Source organism: Maylandia zebra, linkage group LG3, assembly GCF_041146795.1.
Source record: "Maylandia zebra isolate NMK-2024a linkage group LG3, Mzebra_GT3a, whole genome shotgun sequence".
In the NCBI taxonomy this organism is placed as follows: domain Eukaryota; kingdom Metazoa; phylum Chordata; class Actinopteri; order Cichliformes; family Cichlidae; genus Maylandia; species Maylandia zebra.
The window spans coordinates 41439994-41456350 of record NC_135169.1 but is presented as its reverse complement, the minus strand read 5'-3'; the positions used below and the strand labels follow the sequence as shown (position 1 = coordinate 41456350).

General features: G+C 44.7%; 1 protein-coding gene across 9 annotated transcripts in view; it reads left to right on the top strand.

Moving 5' to 3' along the window:
• The window catches only part of ppargc1a (peroxisome proliferator-activated receptor gamma, coactivator 1 alpha), a 302621-nt gene extending 290179 nt beyond the window's left edge, over window positions 1–12442 (top strand). For all 9 annotated transcript variants that reach the window (XM_076881869.1, XM_076881868.1, XM_076881870.1 and 6 more), the window contains 6 exons: window positions 2333–3557; window positions 5237–5329; window positions 6232–6352; window positions 8123–8244; window positions 8582–8733; window positions 10718–12442. In XM_076881869.1, the coding sequence (XP_076737984.1) occupies window positions 2333–3557; window positions 5237–5329; window positions 6232–6352; window positions 8123–8244; window positions 8582–8733; window positions 10718–10821 (1817 nt within the window). In that variant the 3' untranslated portion in view covers window positions 10822–12442. The remainder of the gene's footprint in view (window positions 1–2332; window positions 3558–5236; window positions 5330–6231; window positions 6353–8122; window positions 8245–8581; window positions 8734–10717) is intronic.
• The last annotated feature ends 3915 nt before the right edge of the window (window positions 12443–16357 follow it).

Here is a 16357-nt window from a genome sequence, read left to right as displayed (position 1 = left end):
CTTCGTAGATTTAGAGAATCATCCCACTACAATAGAGATAAAGGGTGGTGTTACTGATAATCAAATGGCAGTCTACCAGGTGGGCGGTCCCACCTTCTACTCCCAGGGCAAGTCGACCATGCGCTGGTGGAATTTTCCTTGACTTGCTTCCAGTAGTTTATTACTTTATGCCTTTTTGATGAGTTGTAGTAGTAGTAACCACTCATTAAAAGAAAGATAAATTTAACTGTGAGGACTTGTACACTTTGTACCTACTCGAATGATGATTAGTAGTTATTAATAGCGAGGTTTGGACTGTTTGACTGCATGTTTTCTTGACCCTTCTCGGAGAGGTACGGTGAGCACCCCCCCGGGATCTGACTGTTCAGACCTAATCTCTATCAAGCTAATAGATTTACCCTGTACTGCTGTGTTGTCTTTAATTACTGTATCTCATGACACAGAGGTGGTCTGTGTGTTGTTATTTGCCTAGCTTACTGCCGGATCAACTCTTTAAGCCTGGAGTTGTTGTTCGCTCCGAGGTCCCTTCACAATTTGCAGCTGGACGAGAAAATAGAACTATAAAAAAAACCCCCAAAAATCCCAAAACCTTGCCTCTTTCTGCCTCGATCGCTGCGCCACTGCTTTCTCTCCGGGCCCCGCATGATTGGTGCTCACACCTGCAGATCATCCATCACTAGCAAGTTTGACTGAGAGGCACATTTTTATCTAATTCTGATTTATTTCCGCCTATCGCTAATGGCTCCTAGTTTATGACCCCGTGCGTACGTTGTTTTGGACAGATGGCGTTTGATTGGTGAAACAGAAGTTCTTCAGGCATTGTGTAGCATCCACTCTCCCTCTCTGCGTCTCTCCTTTCTCATTTCCAAAGCTCATTTAATTGGCATAATGCAAATATATGTCTGTCTCGCTATCATGACTGGGGAAGAGGATTGGGGGGAAGTGAGCGAGAGAACGAGACAGAGGAGAGCGAGAAGGGAGAAGGAAAGGAAGGGAGGAAGGGGAGTGGGCGCTTGCAGTCCTACTTATAGGCACATCCAGATAATAAGTAGGATGATAAGCTGGTGGATCAGGCCTTCCAAACACAGCCGAAACATGCACATTTATGTTTTGCGATCCCACACGCTCGTTGCCAGGCTGTCTTTCCGGTGCACATCCTAACACGGGATTTGATACTAATAGCTGTCATTTAGTGCAATTCGCCAGCAAAGGAAGAATGATCTGCATTATAAGAATGGCAAAGAAGAGGGGAGAGCGTAGGTGTTTCAAAGTGCCTGAGTTTGACTCCAGTGAGAGTCTGTTAGCGATGAGTGTGCCTGCGTGTGTGGGCACATTTGTTCTGCGGAAGATAAAAACAGGAAAAGATGCAGGGAGACAGAGCCGGAGAAGGAGAGATTGATCTGGTGGAAGGTGGCAGACGGGAAGAGAGAACAGGGCGGAACGGCAGACTCGAACTAAAGCGAAAAGGGGGCGATCGACGAGGAAGAGGAGGAAAGGGGAGAACGAGAGTAATGGTGTCGGCTGTTTGTGTGAGTGCATTAACAATGCTATAAAGTGGGCTCATCTCAGGACTTCCCATATAACTGCCATCTGTCTGGTTGTAAATCTGTGAGGGAGAGGGAAGCAAGAGGAGGCGGGGGGCACATCCAATAGGGACATGCCATCTGAAAGGAATGTTAACCTATTCCCAGTGCTTCCAGTGATCCACCACCAGGCTTGCTAAGGCAACATTAAGAGCGGTGACATCCAGTTCTCTTCTTACAGAAAATGTGGATGGTGCTGGCTAATCTTTAAACATGCACTGCGTCACACACACAATTGTTCTTTGAGACTACACACACACACATGCAAAAGGGTCTTGGCGCGGGACGGCGACCAATTCATCGGAATGAAACCAGACGTTTCTATGAAGCGGGCAGGGATATGATACATTCACTTTAATTTTTTTCCTGCCTGCTATCAGATGCATTACGTTTGTCCTTTCCGGGGTTATATTTTTTTCTTTTTTCTTTTTCCACGAAAAGGGATCTTTTCAAGGTCAGCGAGGTAGAGAATGGCAAGTCATCCGTATTACAGTGCAGCCATATCAAGTTACACCAAGCATTACATTAATCTGTCAAGATTGCAATAAAATAGGATTAGGCCGAGGGAAAGTGAATATTTTAATCAGCCATGTATCTGTGTCCACTGTCCATAAACTGACCCGGGAGTTTATAGAGGAGTGTGGGCGAGGAGGCAGAGGAGGGAGGGGCTAGGTGGGGAGGTTTGCGTTATGATTCCATTTTCATTTTACTGTTCCCAACCCAACCTGTGTCTCTTCCTCCCCTCGCAGGTTTGACACCACCTACCACGCCCCCACACAAAGCCAGTCAAGAGAATCCTTTCAAAGCATCTCTCAAAACCAAGTTGTCTTCATGTTCCTCCTCGGCCTTGGCATGCAAAAGAGCCAGGCTGAGTGAGTTGGGCCCCGGCGCTCTGGCCCCGGCCCCAGGTGCCTCAGGCAGGGGCCCCACCAGGAAGGGTCCTGAACAGACTGAGCTTTACGCCCAACTGAGCAAAGCAACCACCACCCTCCCTTACTCCGTCACTCAACACGCAGTGGGGGGCGGCCTTGAGGAGTATCGCAGCACCGGCAACACTAAGCGGGCAACGCCCCGTAACTACAGCGACCATGACTATTGCCAGGCAACAGCTGGTAATAAGAAGGATGGGGGCTCAGCCACTGTTACCACAACCACAGCTGTGAAAATGACATTCACCTCAGGTGCCACTGATGCTCCAGTGCCTGCTGAAGGCAAAGTGGAGAGCAGGCATGTGGAATTTAAGGATTCAGCCATGCCACCGTCATCTTCATCATTTCCTCCATCATCAGCTTCACCTGGTTTTTTGGCTAAACAGCAGAATTTTGGGTCTGTGGATGGAGAGGCGGGCCAGGTTCGGGGGTTAGGGGAGCACGCCCTCACACAAACCGCTCAGATCCCCTCACAAGAGGCCACTATTGACAGGGACCAACACAATCTTTGCGCCACCAGCCGAAAGCTCCTGTGCGACCAGGAAATCCGAGCAGAACTTAACAAGCACTTTGGCTACCCTTTGCAAGCCCTCTACAGCCCGGGTAGCCAGGAGAAAGAATCAAGCAGCAAAACGAACAATGCTACAGCTCCTCAGTCCCTCGAGGGGGGAGAGAATGACTGCTACCCCCAGAGGCTGCCTGCCTCCAGCTACCTTCACCCGGGGTTTCTGGCCTTTCACGACGAACTAGAGCTGGACGAGAGCCGTGAAAGTCGATTCCTCTTTCCATGGGAGGGCACCCCTCTGGATCTACTCTTTGACTGCGCCCCCTGCTCTCCCTCTTCTTCCCCACCATCCAGCTGCTCCCCTTCACGAGGCTCTGTCTCTCCACCTTCCTCCCTGCTCCTGTCACCCAGCAGACCTTCCTGCTGGGCCGGCAGCGGGTCCCGCTCTCGTTCCCGTTCCCAGTCTGGGTCCCGCAGCTCCTCTTCACGATACCGCAGGCGCTCTCTCTCCAGCTCACCCGACAGACGCCCGTCCTCTTGGTAAGTTATCGGTCTCTTCCCCAGACTCCCCTTTCTCCCTTTTTTGTTCTTTTACTTGGCTGCTCCACCTCAAAGTTATGCAGTTTAAACAGGACTCATAGCAAGCAGGAAACCACTTCTCAGAAATGTTTACACCACCTTGTATGCCCATTTTTAAAACAACATGGTCACGCCCTTCAACTCTCCCTTTTCGCATGTGATTTTGACTCAGAATATTTAAAAAACTGCCTCTGATAGACCGTGACCTGGCCTTTTTAGGATGTTTCTTCACCTCCTGCTATTCTGTGATGGAATAGATTCTAACCATATTGCAGTTGTTACACGACTCAGATGATGCCTTTATGCCAGGTGACACTTAGATCTGAGCTGACAATGGGGGAAAAAGATTAGTTGAATGGTCCCCCCCTAAACTAACAGACAAAGGACAAAAGAGAAAAAAAACAGAACATGAAAGGTGCCAGAGGCACTGGACTTTTGAACAGTGTGAGTTTTCATCTCTAGGCAGGGAGTTTTATTTGAGTGTCTTTCTAACACTCTCACCCACCCACCCCTTCTCACTCACTCCCTTGCATGCTCCCGTTTTTTGTTTGATGCTCGGGCTATTGTTTTAAGCGGCAGCTGTTGTTTTTACTGAGTGGCAAACCCTCGTCTTTTACATCCCCAGAGATGAAAGCGAGAACCAGTCTGTGGGAATATAGTCTCCAAACCCCTCTCTAAAAAAGACTCCTATCATCATAGCTTTCTGGGAGAACTACATTTCCCATGCTTCCCTTTGATCAGAGCCGAGGGGGATTCTGGTTGGGTTCTTTTGGTGAAAGAACAGAGGCAAACTGGAGTAACCGAGAGGGATGTGAATAAATTCAGTTTGTCAGGAGCGGCTCATTGAGTGACTCCCAGTGTACGACTCCACCGCTGTGACTCAGTTTGTTTGCATGATTACTGAAAGGTCAGTTTACTCCGCGGAGCCAATAGAATCACTTTATTCTATTCGGGCCCTTGTTCTTCGCTCTCGCTCACAAATTATACAGTAATAGTCTCAAGGCGTTGCATCAAAATCTGACACTGACAAGCTTTCTGAAAACGGTGCATAGGGATTGGAGTTTGAACGTGACAGAGCAGTAAGCTTGTTATAGCTCCACGCAGGAGAAGATAAACAGAATTTCAGGGAAATAATTCTCTAAATCCCTCCTCACTGTTTTAAGATTTTGCAGCATAAGATCCTTGATCTTTCCAAACTGGCATTCCTTTGCTTCACTGAGCTTCCCAAACTTCTCTCCTTCCATTATTCAGGTCTTCCTTCTTCAGCAGCACTTAAATATTTAAGCATCAGAAGCTCGAGCAGTGTAGGGGAACTAGCTCTACAGTGAGGCCACTAAGGCCATAAGTATTGACCACGTCTTCATACAACATAGATAGCACGTGCACGTATGCTAGCGCAGATGCGTATAAAAATCCTGCAGCAAATCAAGCACATTTTCCGAGGGTTGTGTTAGGTCAGCACAAGGAGAGGAGACGATGCTCTTTAATGCAGACTAATGGGCCCTGTGCATATCTAAGAGGTTAATTTAGTTCTTAAAGCCAAAAGCAAATTAACCAAATGTCACACGTTTGCAACAGTATGAACGCGTTTCCTTTGTTTTTGCAAAAAAAGTGACTTTTAACTTTATTTTTCCCTTCAGGTCTCGTCACAGCACAGATTTGAATGCTTTTCGTTCCAGGAATCACAAGAGCCCCCACCCCCAGCCTCGATCTCCTCTGAGCCGCAGGCCAAGGTGATTGTTTTAAATGAATCATTTAACCTTCAATTTGTCATGTGCTTAAAACTTTTAGTTACACGCTTCGGGTCACGACAAATGTTTGGTTTTTCTGTGTGTTTTTTCTTCTTAAGATTTCTTAATGGCGTGCATGAAAGCACAGCACCACTTTTTGCTGTCACCGCTCAGAAATCCTTTGAGTTCTTTGTGAATGCCTTTCCACATCCTGTCCCAACGGGTTGGGGGATGAGGGGGGGAGGTGACAAACATGCAGGGCAAATATGTTTAATTGATCGTGTTTTATTAGACGAGTGACAAAAGAATCACACTGATGCGCGTTCGTGCCGCACCCGTGAGCTGACGCTCCCAGCTGTATAATGCCACTTATTCAACTTACTGCCTCTGTAGTTTTGCATGAGCCACTGCAGAGGGGACCATTTCATATGCAGAGATGTACTCGCGCTGTGCTGAAACAGAGACAGAGAGACAGACTGACACCATCCCAGTGCTCCGAGCTGATTTGGCACCCACGCGCCTAATGACACCCGACAAGCCCGAGAGTCGCTCATCAGTCGAAAACTTAACGGACATGTCTCGTACTGTTCCAGGCTGGGGGAGAAAGTTGCACTTTCCTTCTTGATGAAGCCCTAACTAAGCAGAAAGTAATGACATGTGAAGTTGTGCTGACAGTTGCAGCTGCTCAGCTCCCCGACTGCGCTGCTCGCCGGCACTCCCGCGGGCCTCACTCGCGGGCTTCGCAATCATGGCGGTGGCAAAAAAGACATCTTATTAACGTGTCCGTCTCCTTCTCTTTGCAGCCCTCGCGGCAAATATTGGTGATTGTTCTTCATAAGCATCAACGGGAAGGGCGAATTTAGAGGATGAGGGAGTGATCTCGCAATATGTCCTCGTCTCCACAGGTATGACAGCTACGAGGAGTACCAGCACGAGAGGCTGAAGAGGGAGGAGTACCGCCGGGACTACGAGAAGCAGGAGTTCGAGAGGGCCGAGCAGCGAGAGAGACAAAGGCAGAAAGCTATTGTGAGTCAGCTGACACAACTACCATCACATTCCCTCTGTAGCTTTTTTTTTGAGGGGGAAATGGGTGGGGGTGGGGTTTGATGCTTGACTTTGGGTCTTCCTGCAACAAAGCTGATAAAAGACCACATGTAATCACTGCTGTGGCACAACGCACAAAAACCTCCCACAGACATGCACAGATTACTTGGGATGACACAGCCCTCCAGCCCGGTGCCATGTGCCACAGTGCGTCTCTCTCCCTGTGTGTGTGCGTGCTGAAAGAATACATACAAAGTGAGTTCCTGAATGATTCAGGCGACAGGCCCTTCCTCTTTATCTCTGGGTTGTGTATTTTTAACGTCTCCCGTCTGGAAACACTGTCGACTCTTATTAATCACACCACAGGGGCAAAAATGTTAAAATAGATGAAAACTAAGAGAGCAAAAAAAAAAAAAAAAAAGGAGAGGATCTTTAATTTTAAATAAAAAGAAGGAAATAGCCACTAATTCCACTCCAATCTCTTCTTTTTCCTGTATCTACTTTAAAGAAAAATCATGCAGATTCAGTGAACATCACGTTTCTCCACCCTTATCTCCGCTCTCCTTGTCTCAGTGTGAAATTACTCGGGTTTCCAGCGGGATGGCGCTGCTACCACCCGTTGATAAAGCACACGTTAGGTGGCGCAGTAATTCGAACGATCTCGGCGATGGAGAGACGAAAGATTCCCAGCGGTAAAGCTCGAGCTGTCAAAGGGACGGGCACGCCAAGGCCGCCTTGTTTATCAGCCGTCAGCAACTACGCTCTACATTTTTAGCCTCCAAACAGTGTGCAACATTAAAGAGGGGACCAAGCACAGGACAGCCGCACGTGGTTAATCTTTACTTGCTTTCCTCAGCTGCAGCTCAAATGAGCAAAGGTGAACTTTGAGTTTAGCGCCAGGCATCCGATTTCCATACGTGTCACTACTGCCCCGAAGACAGCTTTCAGAATTCCAACAGGCCTCAATGGACTTGCCCAGTAATGGCAAGTAAATGAATGAATAAATAAATAATACCAGTCATACACGATAGCCTCGGGCCTCAACTGTATTATATGATTAGCAGCTGCAATTAAAATACTCAAAAGCCAGCCTGGCGCAGTTTGTTCCTGAATTATTCCACTATGACCCTCACGTCCTCTGAGGTTCAGGGAGCAGGTTTTTTTTTTTTGCCCCGAGGCGCTCTGCTGCTGCTCTTTATGCTTCCTCTCTCTTGGATATGAATAACCTTACAATATTAACAGGCCTCTCATTTAGGGAACATCGCCAAGTTTGCTGTGTATTGTGAGTTGGACTCCCGAAAGCTGGAAAGAAAAACAGAAAGAAAGAAGCAGGCTTCTGTGATATATAGCTGAGTCACTCCCACTGCTTTATTTTTAGACTTCACAAAAAGGAAGAAGCAGCCCCAAACTTAAGACATGGCATCATTTGATAAAAATCGCTCTGCCTCTGCTTGATGAGTTGCAGAGAGAAAGAGGAATTGTAGTGCCAAGGCAGATTGAAGGCGCTTCCAAACTGCAACTCAATCAGATAAGAGGAAGCAGGCTGAACCAATCACAGAGGGAACACAACAGACAGATGGAAAAGAGGGACAAAAACAGGGGGGGCCCCCCAAAGTCGCCGGCAGTATCCACAGGAGTGATCAAGACCAATTCATTAGGTGCTCGGTGAAGAAAGGAGAAGGGGGAAAGGAAAAACAAGACTCCCCCTTTTAATCTCTTTCCCTCTGCGCTGTCTGTCCTCTTAACGAGCAGGAGGAGAGACGAGTGGTGTACGTGGGGCGACTGAGGTCCGACTGCACCCGGACGGAGCTGAAGCGCCGCTTTGAACTCTTCGGTGAAATAGAGGAATGCGCAGTGAATTTGAGGGACGATGGGTAAGGCCTCAGGATGTTCTGTCTTTGTGTGCATCTGTGTCCTATCTTGGCTTTAGTGTTGTTTTAGCACACTGTGGGGGGTGGGGGGGGGTCTACTGTAACTGCTGAACTTACAGCAGAGGCCGGTGACAAATACAGAGCTTTTGCAATCTGAGAGCGTCTCCCGATTCATCTGCATTTAGGCCCGTGGAGCCTGAAAGACGCACCTTTATTGATTGTCTTTTGCATATAAATAGAACGATGGTCATGACCGACAAGGCCCCCACCCCCACCCTCGTTGAGTCATTGTTGCCCCACAGCAACACTCTGACGTGTTTTATTTTCTATTCCTGACCAGGGACAATTTTGGCTTCATCACGTACCGCTACACTTGTGACGCCTTTGCCGCCCTTGAGAATGGACACACCTTACGCAGGTCAAACGAGCCCCAGTTCGAGCTGTGCTTCGGCGGACAAAAGCAGTTCTGCAAATCACATTACACAGACTTGGGTGAGTGCAGCTTTGTTGTTCTTTCCATCAGCCCCCTGCGGTCGTGCTGTACATTTGCATGCACGCAAGACTGTCAGCGGGACGTGGGGAGGGAAGGCGAATAAGCCTTGAGTGACGCTTCCAGATCAAAACGTACCCATCTCGGCGCTGATAGCAATTCCTACAGCCCAGAATGTGTCCGGCCGGGCGTTCCCGCCTCGAGATTGCAAAGAGAGTTCAGAGGTCGGGCTGTGAACATGCCGACGAGTAGCCTCGGTATCTGAAGCAAAACGAGGCAGACTCCATTACTCATGTGCACGTGAGATGCTTGCTTTTACTTTGTTGAGCTTAAAAGCAGATCTTGTGTGTTTTCACGTATGTGTGGGAATCTCATTAATAAGACAAGTCAGGGCTAGATGAAATTAGTAGGAGCGAGATGTTGTAGAAGAAAAAAAGACGAAGAAGAAGAAAGTGGGAGCAAGGTGAAATCCCACAACCTCCCCACCCCCTCCACTCCCTTTAAAGTCCATCTGCTGCCAGCTGTTGTGGTGCTGAAACGAGGTAGATCCTTGATGTGGCACTTAGGGGCCAATAATTTACATTGGGGGGAGGGGCCGCCTCAGCAGCTCTCTGCCTACCTACCAGCTACTTCTGTCTGCGCTTATCTGCTGCCTTTGCTGAGAGTGTGGAGGATGTAGCTGCAGTACAGCAGAACTCATTCAACATAAGTTATTCCTCAGAGTAAACATGCTTAGCTTCTATACTGGCCCGACACGTGAATCTCAATCAGAAACCCGAACCGCAGTGACGCATTTGATAAATAATGCAAGCTTATCTGTGAAATCGAGGCTTTTTTCTTCTTCTTCTGGTGTGATGCCCCGCTTCTGACATGTGGAAAAAGGAAAGAAATGCACTTTGATAAAAGGTGGTGACAATTGAGAAGCAAAGCAGCGTTGGGACTTAAGTAGCATGTGCCCCATTATTTTAAGTACTGCACAAACACAAAAGATCATCTGCTCCACTCGGAGACAACATGAAAGATGAGTATTGACTGCTCTGGAAGCAATATGTGAGGTCAGAAATGTAAAATGCGACGCTACGAGAGGGTCAGCGGGTCATTTTAAGAGAAAAAGAGCAATTTTCCCATTAAATGAGGCGGTTACTCTACTTCTTCAAAGCACGCTCTTGAAGCCGTTAGCCTTTTAAAAGAGTGCATGGCACACAGAGAAACAGTTGCTAATCCTGAAGCCTTGAGGTTAGACATTATACTGAGATTGACTAATCAGCCTGCTGGAATGGAAAGGCCTTCATTCGACAACCTCTTTGTCAGGAATGGGCTATTTTGGTCAGCCCCCATATTGATAGCACGAGATAAGAGATTGAGAGGAAGGGAGAATCTTTTAATAGCGAGGTATCCAAACCTCTTCCCATCTTCTCGTCTTTTTTTTTTCTTTTCAGAGACACTGTCCATTAGTTTTAAGTAGAGCAGCGGGGTATTTTTCATCCCTCAAGGTGTGCAGCGTGACACAATCCAGCCCTTGGCCATTGCATTAGATCAAACCGGCGTCTCCCAGCTGCCACGGTCATTCCCATTTCTCAAAGCACTAGGTGTGTGCTGCCGAGTCCTTTGGGGGGGCCCCATTTGTGAAGCTGTCTGTTGGCACAGATAAGATGCTCTTTACGTATTATCAGGTTGATCGAGAAAAACAGGAGCTATGAGAGATGGACGGACACATCTGCTGTCTTTGTGTAAAAAATAAAGAAAAGCAGAGCATTCTGTCCTTGCGCCGTGATTCCTGTTGGTCTGTTGCTAAAACGCAGGAAGCATAGAAACTATCGGTTTAACTTTAGAGCCGCACGTGACCGTAAGTGCAGAATATTCCCAGAGCCCTCACCGCAAACACTTCTGAGAACACAAAGGTGAACCCTGTTGTTTTATGTGCCACTTCTAAGAAATGCAGCTCCGCCTCACGCTAAACGCACAACCTTGTTGCTCCATTTCCAGACTCCCATTCAGACGACTTCGATCCAGCCTCCACAAAAAGCAAGTACGACTCCATGGATTTTGACAGTTTGCTGAGGGAGGCCCAGCACAGCCTGAGAAGGTAACCTGTTCAGTGGCACCTGCTGTCTGTCACAAAGAGGGACTTCTGATACCTCACGGTGGTTTCTCGCTCCTTTGATGACGAGACTACCAGAAGTTTTACACTCTGTCAAAGAGTATATAAGAATAAGTCTATAGACCTATATCAATATAAATGAATATATCAAAAATAAAGTTTACATGAACATAGCTGCTGAAGAGCTGGGAAGAGACATTGCGTTCTGGGAAGCCAGTGAACCCTCAGAATCTGCACGGGTTTGGTGCACTCTACTGCTGAAAGAAGAAAAAGAACTTTATTTTTTCTTTCTTTCTTTTTTGTTTTTCTTTCTTTTTTTGTTTTTGTTGTTGTTGTTGTTGTTGTTGCTCCAAGCACTACAATACCCACAATTCTTTTGGGGTGAGGAAGTGAAAACACGCAGCTTGTTTGGCCAGATTTGTTTTTTTCTTGTTGTTGTTGTTGACCTTTTTTTTTTGTTTTCTTCTTTGTTTGTTTATTCTTTCCTTTTTTTTTTCCCTTTTGCAATCTGGTGTTTGGATCCGGTGTTACATCGCAAACAAAGAGTTTGGTGAAATTCTCAAGGTAACATCATTGTCTACATTTAACGGAGAATTGTAGCTGTGTATTTACAAATACTATAAAAAAAAAGGAATATTTTTATTTTATGTAAATATCAAAGTTCTTTATTTGTTACAGCTATGCACTGTAAAACGCAGCCTTTTTTAAAAATGCGGAGAACATTTCTTAATTCAGAATGTCGATCTGTAGTGATTACAATACTGTAAAAACATTATTGTACACCTACATGATGTGTAGAAGACATGACATGATTGTAGAAAAAAACAGAAGAAGAAGAAGAAAAAAAAGATGTGTCCGAATGCTCAGTTTTGGGGGAGCACGTGAACATGTGTCTTTTTTTTTTTTAAGTTATTTTTTTGTGGGAGAAAAAAAAACCGTCAACCATGTGTAGTTTATGTCTGTTTTTAAAGTTTCTCAATCGGTGTTTTTTGCTTATACAGCCACTGTAAAATGCATTTTTAACGTCTTTTTCATGATTGCAAAGAACGTTAGCCCATTTTTTAACCCAATTGTTTCATTATATATATATATATATATATATATATATATATATATATATATATATATATATATATATATATATATATATATATATATATATATAGAATGTGGCTTTGCATGGTCCTTGTTTGATTACCTTCAAAGAGAGAGAAAGCTGTATTCACATCTTTTCAATCAGTGTAAACACATATTTATCTATTTATTTTAATATTTGAATCAGAAAAAAAAATATTTATGGACTCCTCACTGAACGTGGTGTACCTCATGAAATTTATTTGCTATTTATGTTATGTCCTTTGATTTGTGTTATTTAACTCGCAATCACTAGACAGGGTGTACAATAAATGGTTTGGTGGGGATAATATTACCTTCTATGCCTTTCCGAAACAATCAAAACATTCAGCTAATCAGTCCAGCGGTCAGCCTCTCCCCTAACAGTCACATCTGCAGCGCATAAATCTTTTTGGGTTTATTTCTTTTTCTTCCGTTTGTTTCTTTTCCTCCCGTACAAACACAGAACATGAAGCAATAAAATGATTTTGCAGGAATTTTGTTGTGCCGTTGTGAACACACACACGTGCACACACACACACACACACACACGCCGTCATCGCTCCACTCACGCTTGATTATGTGAATGCCAAACAAAAGTTTACAATTTCCTTTTCCTGAATTTTTTAAAAGATCTTGTATTTGATGTACAATATATATATATATATATATATATATATGCATATGTATGTATATATGCATATGTATGTGTATATATATATATATATATATATATATATATATACACATATATATATATATATATATATATATGTGTATATACATATACGTGTGTATATATATATATATATATGTATATATATATATACACATATACTACTAATATTATTCACAATAATGACAGGATGATTAATGATAATAATATAAATGAAAGGAAAAAAAACTATATAAAAAGCAATAAATTATTTTTCAGAGTTGTATTTTAGCTCCTATTGTTGTGTGATTTTTGGACTTGACCCATTACCCAGTCGCTGGTAGTTAGGATGACTCCATTCCCCCCAGCATCTCGGCATCTCGTCACCGTGGCGTGACCTTGCGCGGTAAAACACTTGAATATGTCGTCGCCCACCCGCTCTTCCCTTTAATACGTAACTGAGTCTGTGTATGTCGTAATGCACGCGTTGCTTTGTGACATCAGTGCACATGTGACCAGCTCTTAACCCCAACCCCGTGTGTTTAAAATGTGTCGAGTTGAACGTGTTTGTTGTGTTAGTGCATGGCTATTACAGGACGACACGCCGGTGCGGTGTATACACCACTTTGGATAACTGCCTCTCAGCTCTTAACTTGGCAGATTTTAAATGACGCTCTATAAAGCCTAGTAGAAGAAGAAGAAAAAAAATCTACTCAACAATGTATCGCATGCTGCACCCCTCCTCCCCACTCACACACACACACAGTCCAGATATCACAGCGCCGTCGACATGACATAAAAGGTAACCTTGCGGTTTCTGGTTCAATTAATATCCCGTTTCGAGCGCGAGCCAAGTAATGAGAGAACCGGCTTCCATCACAGGAAGGAAAAAAAAAAACCTTTTGTATAAAAGCTTTGCTGATCACAAGCTTCCTTTCATCGAGTTTGATTGTGGAGACAAGAAACAGCTAATTTTTGTGATGCAAAGAGGCAAAAATTGGTTTAGGGATGGATTTCCCTCTAAAAAAATAAAAGAAAGAAAGAAAAAAAATCCCTTTACCTGTGTTTTTTAAGACATTGTTTTACTTTTTTGCTGTCTGTATAGCGTTTGGGTAATGGTGTCGTGTCCCATTTGATAGATGTGGCTTTAATCATTGTAATAATAAAGAAAAAAAATGCTTTGTAAATTGCCTAGAGTAGCAATATATTATAACACCTTATGGTTCAAATTTCAACTGTGGCGGACTTTTTAATAATATGGACGACATTGCCACTGCTTAAACGTTTGTTGGGTAATCATGTTTTCTTTTTTCTTGTTTTTTTTTTGGAAGGACAATATGTTTATTGGAAAATGTATGCGTGTGTGTGTATGTCGGTGTGTGTGTGAGTGTGTGTGTGTGTGTGTGTGTTTGTGGGGGGAGGGAGGGGAGGGCCAAGGGGTCGCTGTGGGTTGTTACCTGTTTGTGTCCTATCCACGTTGCCTTCTGCCAAGTCCTTACCAATGCCTTTGTGGTTCTACCTATTGTACGACTTTCTTGTGAATTTTATTTTTTATGTGCAATTCTCATCAGCCTCACCATGCCAATAAAGGGAAATGTGTTTGAAAAAAACAAAACCCAACCAAAAGAACTTTCTCTCCTTTCGGCGCCTTGCCTATTATCTTCCTTTCCTTGTGATGAATGTCCCTTCATCAAGCGCCGTTGTACCGTTTTCACTCAGCGCTGAGGAATGATTATGATTTCCTCTCCCTCTGATTACTATCAAGGAGACATCCTTGATTTTTTTTTCTCTTTCTTTTTAACGGGAGATTTAAAAGTTATGAAAACAATTCACGCCGCAAATGTGAATTCGCAACATATTTATCATCCTCCCCCCCACCCCCTTTCCTCCCGGCCGTGCTTCTGTATCACTGAGCTGACTGACGCGGGAGAAATGACACAAGTCCGTCCTCAGCACATCTGTCTCCTAATAAAGAAAGTCGGCTTAATGCAGAGCAGCTTCCCCTCTTTGAAATTCACATCACCTGGGAGAGGAGGCGGCAGTCTTCTTTTTGTCTGTGTCCACAACTTGACTCCACACCACGAGCGTGCAAGTTAATTAAAAAGTTAGGGGGAACAATTTCATTAACACGATGGAGAGCTATAGTGAGTTGATGGTGTGCTTGATATTCAATGAGGCTTCATTATGACTATAACAATCCTGTCTTTTTCTTTAACACACACACTCACACACACTAACGCACACCCTCTAGCCTGGGAGATGGAATCGCACCAGGAGCTTCCACCGTCTCCTTTTCTTTTCTGCTGGCACAAAGGGAAATATGGGAAGAATGTGCATTAAACTGTAAGGTTGGGGGTCTGATTGTGTTTTTTATTAAGGCCGCTGTTTAGCCCCGGAGAAGAGAGCGGCTGGCTTTCATTTCGGTTTGGCTGCCGCGTTACAGCGGGAGGTCTCCTTCTGCTTGCCCTTTCCACAGAATGAAACTGTCCCTGGAAATCTCTGCTCCCTGTCATGATAGGATGGCTTCTTCTTCTTCTTCTTTTTTTATCTGTTATATGTCTTTTTTATTATTATTAACCAGTAGATAAGCAGCTATCTCTACTCCAGTTGGAGGTAAGTGGTAGCCTTGGAGATAATGGGGTTTGATGGGGCTGGGCTCTCTGTGGGACAAACACTGAGATGCTGCCGCTGAGTTGTGCAGCTTGTATTTTATTTGGCATCTAGCTGCGGCTGTTGCTGTTGAAAATCCTGAAAATGGCACTTGCTGTATACACCCTTTGTTTCCAGCAATGTGATGGGAATGTTTAAATGGTTCTGGTGGCAAAGCAACTGAAAACAAAAAGAAATAAACTGCGCAATTTTGGCAGCTCTTTGGTGAACGTCTTAATATCTTGTAAGCAAGGCTGCGTGTGGGAAAAAGCAGTCTTTGATAATAAGATCAGACTACCTGAGACTAGTTAATTAAAGCCTGTGGGGTGGAACATGAGCGGTACTACTGCTAATTTACTATAAAGAGCCCCTTTAAAAAAAAAAAAAAGGGGGGGGGGAGTCTCGGCCTAGCACAAGACTACCAATTTCCCTTCTCTATGAATAGACAACAAGTGACATTGAATCATCACAGATTCTATCACAATAATTAAAGTTAGCTGAAACTGATTATCTCTGACTAAAAGGCTGGCAGAGAGAATAACAACAAGATTAAAGTGTGCCAAAGACATGGGATTAGGGAGCTGTTGGCAATGACAAAATAACATCAAAGAAGTGATGCCAGGGTGCAATGCTGTGTCGCTGGGCTCTTGCCTCTAGTGTCCCTTCAAGGTTTCTCTTTGCTCAGTCCCCCAAACTCTGTCAGTGCCCCTCTCGCTCTCATTCTCGGTCCCTCCTTCTCCCTGTGCCCTTTCATTTTTAGGAGATTTCTTAAGCTTGTAGCATTAATCTGTTGCCAGGCGGCAGTCGGTGCCTAAGCGAAACAAGATCAAGAAGATTTTTGCCAGAACTGGAAGAAGAAGAAGAAGAAGCAGGGTTTTGGAACATTATGATATCATAACCACAATAGCTGCGGGCGAGAGGCTGTTATTCCAATCAGACTGCATGTACAAGCTCGGGGATGATCGGTTAAGTCACATGGCCCGGTGGTGTTCTGTTGCAGGAGTCATGTGACCCTGCTGGCACCGATTTGATTGTTGAGAAAATAAACATTTCCCGCGGTGGTTTGCGGACCCATCGTCTCGAATAAAACTGTGCATTTGGTTCCTAT